Source organism: Alligator sinensis, unplaced genomic scaffold, assembly GCF_000455745.1.
Source record: "Alligator sinensis unplaced genomic scaffold, ASM45574v1 scaffold180_1, whole genome shotgun sequence".
Taxonomy (NCBI): Eukaryota; Metazoa; Chordata; order Crocodylia; family Alligatoridae; genus Alligator; species Alligator sinensis.
Genome location: NW_005842640.1, coordinates 936,106 through 944,996, shown reverse-complemented (window position 1 = coordinate 944,996; position 8,891 = coordinate 936,106). Strand labels below are relative to the sequence as shown.

Here is an 8,891-nt window from a genome sequence, read left to right as displayed (position 1 = left end):
TTACAGCTAGTTGGTTTTGTGTGGGCTGGTAAAGAATCTTGATTTTTTGTGAATTTGACAGAGAGATCAAGCATTTTATGTACTTTGCAGAAGCAATCAAGAACAACCTGGAGGTATTCAATTGAGTGGACACACACACAACATAATCTTCAGCATACTGAAGACCACTAATGGAGGTGTTGTTTACCTTGGATTTGGAACATAATTAATTGATGTTAAAGATATTCCCTTCCATGCGACACTGGATGCTGACTCCAGATGAAGGTCTATCCGTAATGAGATTCAGAATAGCTGCAATATAGATGGAAAAGAGAGTTGGTGCAATCAGGCATTCTTGCTTGATTTAAGTATTAGTAGTGAAGGAGTTCATTTCTGAGCCACTGCTTAGGACAGTTTCTGTTGTGTCGTCATGAAGAAGAAGTCTGATGATAGTAATAATTTCAATGGGCATTCAAATAGCATCAGGATCTGCCATGGCCTCTCTGCTGAATGAATCCAAGACTTCAGTCAGGTGAATAAAGGTCATGCAAAGATCTCAGTGTTGCTCAAGTCACTTTTCCTTCAGCTGTCTAGGAACAAAGACTGCATCTATTCTACCACTGCGTGGTCTCGGAACTCAAGTAGAAGAATCTCTTCCGCAAGGAAGGTGAGTCTTGAGGAGAATGCAGGTGAGGACCTACATGGACAGGAATGTTGTCCGATAATAGAATTAATTGCAGAAATTATCTCCTTTCTTGATTATGGTAACAACTCTGGCATCTCTCAAGCCACTGGGAATCTGTTCATGTTTCCAGATTTTCATAATAAAAATGTGTTGTTGGTGAGAGGGGAGTTTTTTTTCACCTTCTTTATAGAATTTCAGCTAGCATTCCATCAGGACTACATGGCTTGTTGTTCTTCATTGGCTCAATCGTTTTCAAGGCCTCTTGGTAAGTTTGTGGATCTGCAAAGTTGTCCTCAAGGTTGTGGAATGGCTGTCTTCAGGAGCTCCTGAACCAAGATTCTAGCATTGAGGTACTCTTTCCACTGGGTATTGATCATGGAACTATCTTTAGAGAGTGCTGTTTCATCTTTACACTTCAGAGGGACAATTCCATGTGTGCTCAGCTCATAGATAGTTTTGTTGTGCTGAACACACTAACAGAAACTACAATAAAGTGTTTCATTTCTGGTTTGAGGTTGATGTCATTCTGCCAAGCTTTGCCAAGCTTTTTTCTTTTTTATGTCAATGAGCACTTGAATTTCCCTATCATTCTTACAGAACCAGCCCTAATGTTTCTTTGTGGAGAAGCCTAGAGATTCTTCACATGCCTCATGGATGCCTTTCTTCATAGAATCATAGAAGTAGGGTCGGAATGGACCTTGTAAATTTTCAAGTCCGACCCCCTGCCTGGGCAGGAGGAAAACTGGGCTCAAATGACCCCAGCCAGGTAGGCATCAAGCCTCTTCTTAAAGACACCCCCCCCCCTTCTTCTTGAGGCTCTCAGTGCTATCAGCATCAAGGTCATCAAGGAGGTTGGAGAGTTTCTCACTGAGGCATTGCTGGAGAGGATCACTTGTAGCAGGGTCTTTTAAGCACTCAATATTGAGCCTCTTCCTTGGTTTCTTCTTTTGTTTACATCGTTTTGGAACAATATGCATAGACATGACAGAATGCATCAAACAACGATCCATTTAGCAGTCCTCTGCACTTTCCATAGCTCTGGTAATACAGGCATCACTATGGTCCAGACATGCACTATGATGTAGTCAATCAGATGCCAGTGTTTTTAGGGGATGTACTTCAATTTGTTGCTTTGGCAGAATAAGGAGTTTGTGGTGATGAGATCATGTTCTAAACACCTGTTCAGGAGAAGAATTCTATCTCCATTGACTATTCCCACCCCTTCCTTTCCAAGTGCTCCTTTCCATAGATCAGAGTCCCTACCACACTAGCACTGAAATCACCAAGAACAATTACCTTATTTTCTCTGGGGACAGATAACAGCCTTTGGTTACATTTAGAGGAGAATTCTTTTGTTTTGTCATCTGTATGAAGGGTCAGGGCATATGCACTGCTTCTTGTATGCTGTCTGTTGGTCAGGTGAAGACAAAGGGTCTTGAAATGCTCATTGATGCCAACTGTAAATTCCAGTATCTGAGTAACAAATCTTGGTCTTGATAGCAAAACCAATGTCATGGATGTGTCTATATTTTTTGGTTTTTCCTTTTCAAAAGAAAGATGTAGCCACCACCATGCCCTGTAGGTCACCACCATGCCCTGTGAGCTGCCCCTTTCTTGTGTGTCTGGTATCACAAAGCGTAGTTCTCTGGCCGTGTGTTCTGTTCTTTGTTGGTCACTGTTAGGGCTGTCCCTGAGGATGCAAACATTCCAGGTTGCAAACTTTATCACTTGATTTGGACCCCAGATAGAGGAACCCACGGGACACAGTTGTCCAGTCAGGTGAAATAAGACAGCATTGAGGGCACCTTTTCTAGCCTCCTCTCTGTATGGGGCAAGCAGAGTGGATCTTAAATAGGCCTGTTCATCAAGAATGCAGCTGCTGAACTGCACAATTGTCTCAGTTCCAAGTACAAAATGATCATCATGTAAACATCACCTCACTGTAGGTCTGTGACTACAGGCTTCTGGTAATCACTAGCACTTGTCCCCATCACCACTTGTCCATCACTGCAGGACTTCCTATTGAAGAAAGATGCCCATGAACACCTTTTACTATGGAGATGCTCTTGCACATCAGAAACCACACAATACTTTGAGGGAAGAAACCTTAATCTGATGTGAAGGAAAATCAAGACAACCAGAGGTTTCTATTCTCCTGCAGCCTTCATCCGCTTTTACAGACACTGTGACATATTGTTTCTTGATCTGCCTGCTCTGCTGTTGAGGACTTATTTTTTATTTCTGGGTTACTGTTAGTCTGGAAACCTCACTCTTGACTTAGCTGCCATGGGCATTTATGGACTCACTGATGATTTCCCTATTTACTGGAAGACTGTCATTTTTTAATCAAGAGACTACCAACAATGAGTAATCTTACAGAAAACAGGCAACAGTATTGTTTTATCAAGACCTGCTTTCCATGAAGCGATGCTGGCAGGTATTCATTTATATTTTATAGCCTCTAATATTTTGTTGATCAAGTGGCAAATTAACTATTCCATTATTTTACTTAGGCTAACACAGCTACAGTTCCTAGGTCACAGCTTTCATCCTTTTTAAATATTGGAATTATACTGGCAGGCCTCCAAACCCTTTAGAATTCACCAGAAGTGAAATAAGGATCAAAGTAAGTTCCTGGGTCAGTCACTTTACAGTTTTGACAGTGGAAACAATACTCTCACCCTTTACAAAAGTGAGTGAGAAGAATTGCAGGAATTAACTCAGAAACCTGTTGATAAATTATTTTTGCCCAGAACTTTTTAACTTCAAATGTTTAGTAACTGAGACAACTAAGTACAATTTAGTTTGTGTAATCCATACCTGATGATACTGCCTCTCCCAGCATTGTCTTGCAGCGCTTACAAATTACTCTGGTATTTTCCTTTGATTTCTGTAGGACAGAGAAATGTCATTTAAATGTCGTTCAACTACTTTGAAAAGGAATGTATAATTTTAACATACTCTCCAGAGTGCACCATGAACTTTATACTTCATTCTGCATCTCCTCATTCTTACATACACACTGATTTGTCTTGGCTATTTTACTCATTTCAGTCTTCTAAGATTTCTGAGCTATTTATAAATGGTGCATTTAATTTAAATCTTATGGTGATTATGATGCACATATGAAACCCAGTTTACAGACTTAAACTGAATATAAAAGACAATCGCTAAACATTAAACCTACCCTAATTCACGCTATTCCAAAAGAAGAGTTTTTGCATCCAGTACTTTCACATACATATGCACCAGGTCTTTTGGTGTATTTGCACAATATGTGAGTTACATAAGTTTAATTTTACATGCTTACTGAAATTTTAAAAGCTGTTACCAACTTAAAAAGTCATATTAAAGCACCTACACTGAAAATTATTATAAACAAACAGAATAATTAACTTATTATAAACAAATATATATCCTCATGGCGGACACGGCATGGGAGGAGCCCCAATCCATCCCCGAGCAAGCTGAGGGCCAGATAAGCTACCAGAGGAAGAGGAGACGGGTCATTGTAGTGGGCGACTCCCTACTGAGAGGAGCAGAGGGAAACATCTGCTGCCCGGATCCCATGGCGCGTGAGGTGTGTTGCCTGCCAGTGGCCAAGAACCGGGATGTCACGACAAGGATTCCTGACCTGATCCGGCCCTTGGACTACTATCCCATGGTCCTCATCCATGTGGGAACCAATGACGTGGCCAGGAGTAGTCCTGACCGTGTCATGGGTGACTACAGGGCTCTGGGGGCCAGGTTTAGGGAGATGGAGGCGCAGGTGGTCTTCTCGTCCATCCTCCTGGTCATAGGTCGCAGTAGGCATCACAGCGCCTGCATTAGAGACGTCAACCTGCAGCTCAGGAGTTGGTGCCACAGTGCAGGATTTGGCCTCCTGGACCACGACCCACACTTCCTGGCAAGGGACTTCCTGGGGCGCAATGGACTTCACCTCTCAGCGAAAGGTAAAAGTCGTTTCTTCAGCAGGTTGGCTGATCTCCTACATGGGGCTTTAAATTAGCTCAGACGGGGGATGGGGAGGCAGAAGAAGGAGAACATCAGGAACCTGCAATCCATGGGACATCCAGCAGTACAACACAGGTAAGCAATAAGCAGGTAAGCAATAAGGGGCCCATTGGGCATCTGAGCCAGGGGGCAACAAAGGCACCAGTTACAGGGCACAAGTGCCTATACACTAATGCTAGGAGCATGGGGAACAAGCAGGATGAACTAGCACTCCTGCTTGCAGAAAACTTACGACTTAGTGGGGTTAACAGAAACCTGGTGGAACTCTACCCACGACTGGGCGGTACACATTGAGGGCTATAAGTTGTACAGAAAGGATAGAGTGGGGAGGAGAGGGGGAGGAGTTGCGCTCTATGTCAAGGAGTGTTATACATCAACCCTTATCAAAATAGAGTCGGAGGAGGAGAAAGTAGAAGGATTGTGGGTTAGGATACATGGAGGCCAAGGGGAAAGGGATTTGGTGGCAGGGGTCTGCTACAGACCCCCACACCAAGGGGAAGAATTAGATTTGGAACTCCTGAGGCAGCTCTCGGAGACCATAAAGACTAGGGAAGCAGTAGTCATGGGGGACCTAAACTACCCTGACATCTGCTGGGAGACGCAGACAGCAAATTCCCACCATTCAAGCAGGTTCCTATCCTGTGTACATGACCTCCACCTGACGCAGGAGGTACATGGCCCCACTAGGGGGAAGGCCTTACTGGACCTGGTATTGGCAACAGGGAATGACATGGTAGGGAACCTACAGAACAGTGGTCACCTGGGGGACAGTGACCACCAAATAATAGAATTCACCATAAGGCGTAGAGAGGGAAAGGTAACTAGTAGGGCGGAAGTGCTAGACTTTAGGAAGGCTGACTTCAGCGAGCTCAGGTGTTTAGTCAACAACACACTGCAGAGTAAGAGATCTGGCAAAATGGGAGCCCAGGAAGGGTGGCTGTGCCTTAAGGAAGCGATCCTTTGGGCACAGAGGGAGATGATCTCAGTGGTGCGGGGGAAAAGGAGGAAAGGGGCCAAGAGGCTTCCTTGGCTGACTAGAGAAATCCAGAGCAGCCTAAGAGCAAACAGGGAGAGATTACTAAAGAGGAGTATACCTCCTCAGCTCACAGTTGTAGGGAGGCAGTTAGAAAGGCCAAAGCTACCATGGAGCTGAGGATGGCTTCCCAAGTTCAGGATAACAAAAAATTGTTTTTCAGAAACATAGGGAGTAAAAGGAAGGCCCAGGGTGGTATAGGACCACTACTGAATGGGCAAAAGCAATTGGTAGCAGACAGGGAAGACAAGGCTGAACTCCTCAATGAGTTCTTTGCCTCAGTTTCCTAAACGAGGGGCAAGACAAGTCTCACAATGGGATTGTAGAGAGGCAACAGCAGGGCGCCAGACTACCCAGCATTGACCCTAAGATGTTGCAGAGTCATTTGGAAGGACTGGAAGCGTTTAAGTCAGCAGGCCTGGATGAATATTTGAGCGCTCGTGGCACACAGGCCAGGTCCCGGAGGACTGGAAAAGGGCCAGTGTGGTCCCTATTTTCAAGAAGGGGAGGAAGAAGGATCCAGGCAACTATAAGCCAGTCTTACCTCCATCCTTGGCAAAGTCTTTGAAAAGATTATTAAGGCTCATATATGTGAGAGCCCAGCAGGAAAATTATGCTGAGGGGAAACCAGCACGGGTTCATAGCAGGTAGATCATGCCTGACTAATCTAGTCTCTTTTTATGACCAGGTTACAAAACACTTGGATGCAGGAGTAGGGGTAGACATCGTTTACTTAGACTTCAGGAAGGCCTTCGATACGGTATCCTACCCCATACTGGTGAACAAATTAAGAGGCTGTGACTTGGATGATTACACAGTCCAGTGGGTGGCAAATTGGCTAGAGGGTTGTACCCAGAGAGTGGTGGTGGATGGGTCAGTATTGACCTGGAAGGCATGGGCAGTGGGGTCCCACAGGGCTAAGTCCTTGGACCAATACTCTTCAATGTCTTCATCAGTGACTTGGGTGAGGGAGTGAAGTGTACTCTGTCCAAGTTTGCGGCTGATACAAAACTGTAGGGAGAAGTAGACACACTGGAGGGCAGGGAACAACTACAGGCAGACCTGGACAGATTGGACAAATGGGCAGAAAACAATAGAATGCAATTTAACAAGGAGAAATGCAAAGTGCTGCACCTAGGGAGGAAAAATGTCCAGCACACCTACTGTCTAGGAAATGACCTGCTCGGCAGCACAGAAGCGGAAAGGGATCTCGGAGTCCTAGTGGACTCCAAGATGAACATGAGTCGCCGGTGTGACGAAGTCATCAGCAAAGCTAACTGCACTTTATCGTGCATCAGCAGATACATGACGAACAGAACCAAGGAGGTGATACTTCCCCTCTATCGGGCACTGGTCAGACCACAGTTGGAATACTGCATGAAGTTTTGGGTGCCACATTTTAAGAGGGATGTGGATAACCTGGAGAGGGTCCAGAGAAGGGCCACTCATATGGTTAAGGGCTTGCAGACCAAGCCCTATGAGGAGAGACTAAGGTACCTGGACCTCTTCAGCCTCCGCAAGAGAAGGTTGAGAGGCGACCTTGTGGTTGCCTATAAAATCATCATGGGGGCGCAGAAGGGAATTGGTGAGGCTCTATCACCAAGGCGCCCCTGGGGGTCACAAGAAATGGCTATAAGCTAGCAGACAGCAGATTTAGACTGGACATTAGGAAGAACTTCTTCACAGTTAGAGTGGCCAAAATCTGGAATGAGCTCCAAAGGGAGGTAGTGCTCTCTCCTACCCTAGGGGTCTTCAAGAGGAAGTTAGATGGGCATCTGGCTAGTCATCTGAAACCAGCTCTCTTTCCTGCCTATGCAGGAGGTCAGACTCGATGATCTATTGAGGTCCCTTCCGACCCTAACATCTAAGAATCATCTATGAAAAAACAAATGAAAAAAATATTCCAGAACTTCCTGTATGTCTGATACCAGATGACTGCCAATTTCCATTGATTCTTAAGGGAAGGAAGCCACAAGCTGTCTTCAGTAGAAAGAGTAACCATTTCACTGAAGTCACTGCTACCGCTGAGCTTCCAAACCTTTGTATGCATGAGGTATGTGACAGAATGCCATCTCTGTCTCTCCCCAAACTCTGCTATCAGGTGGATGCCTAATCTGACAATTTGGTTACCATGGTCACTGCAGAAAGCAGACACGCCTGGCCCCATCGGCTTCAGGTAACCCTGAGTTATAACCTGAGCTGGATACACTCCTGAGGGAGGGGGAAACCTGCTCCCTCTGCCTACATGACTGGGTGGGGGCTTAAACTCCCTAATGTTCTAAGAAATTTCATCATGACTGGGAGGGGGCTAGAGACGCTGCCAGTCTACCCAGCAACCAGTAATGCATTTCAAATTGGTTTGAATTGGCAGCCAACAATTGCTGGCCTTCACTGAATCAGGTAAATGAGGTCATAAGTTAAGGACTGCCCAGGAGGTAGGGCAGCAGCCACGATGAGAACGCTCAGAGAAGCTGGACCATCTGAAACTTGCTCTCTCTCTTGAAACTCATGGTCAATGAACTGCTTGCCTCCAGAGGAAATCTCTACCTGCCTCTGAATGATACTTGTGAGTAAGCTACTTGAGATCTAACTAGATAACTCACATGCGTGATCAAAGACTACCATGCCACAGTTTGCTCTACGGGATTTCTCTGATATTCCTGTACCCTATTCCAAACCTACTGCTTGTAGCCAACAAAGTTCTCCTTTGTACCTAGCACGGGAGATTCATTGGGAGAGGGTTTAGATTATGCTTTGGGGTCCCCTTGGGGTCTCGTTGGTATGGCTGACTATGGGAGACCACTGTTTGTGCTTCAGACTGAAGGAGGCAGACAAGGTTCCTTGGGTGAATTTGATATCTTTTATTAGACCAACCCAAATGGTTGGAGAATAGTTATTAAGCAAGCTTTCGGGTTCAAAAACCCGTCGTCAGGCTAAGGAAGCTTGAGCAGTTGGTGTGTGCTCTTCCTGCATGGAATGAAAAGTAAACAAGCCAGGGGCTGGGCTGGGGAGTCAGTTGCCAGGCAGATTATAATGTATCAAAAATCCAATGTCTATGTTTAGTCCATGATCTCTAGTATCCAGCAGGTTGATGAAATGGAGCTCATAGCCTTGTCTCTGGGAAGTGTTGTGTAAGTTCCCCTTGAGGATCAGGACTGAGAGATTGTAGAGAGAGTGGCC

The 8,891-nt window shown here is 45.2% G+C and overlaps 1 protein-coding gene across 1 annotated transcript in view; it reads right to left on the bottom strand.

Moving 5' to 3' along the window:
• Positions 1 to 205: 205 nt before the first annotated feature.
• Positions 206 to 8,891, bottom strand: part of UBE3D (ubiquitin protein ligase E3D) — a 32,194-nt gene continuing 23,508 nt past the window's right edge. Inside the window, exons 5-6 of the mRNA XM_014524620.2 lie at positions 3,485 to 3,554; positions 206 to 291 (exon numbers count right to left, since the gene is read on the bottom strand). Of these exons, the coding sequence (XP_014380106.1) occupies positions 206 to 291; positions 3,485 to 3,554 (156 nt within the window). The remainder of the gene's footprint in view (positions 292 to 3,484; positions 3,555 to 8,891) is intronic.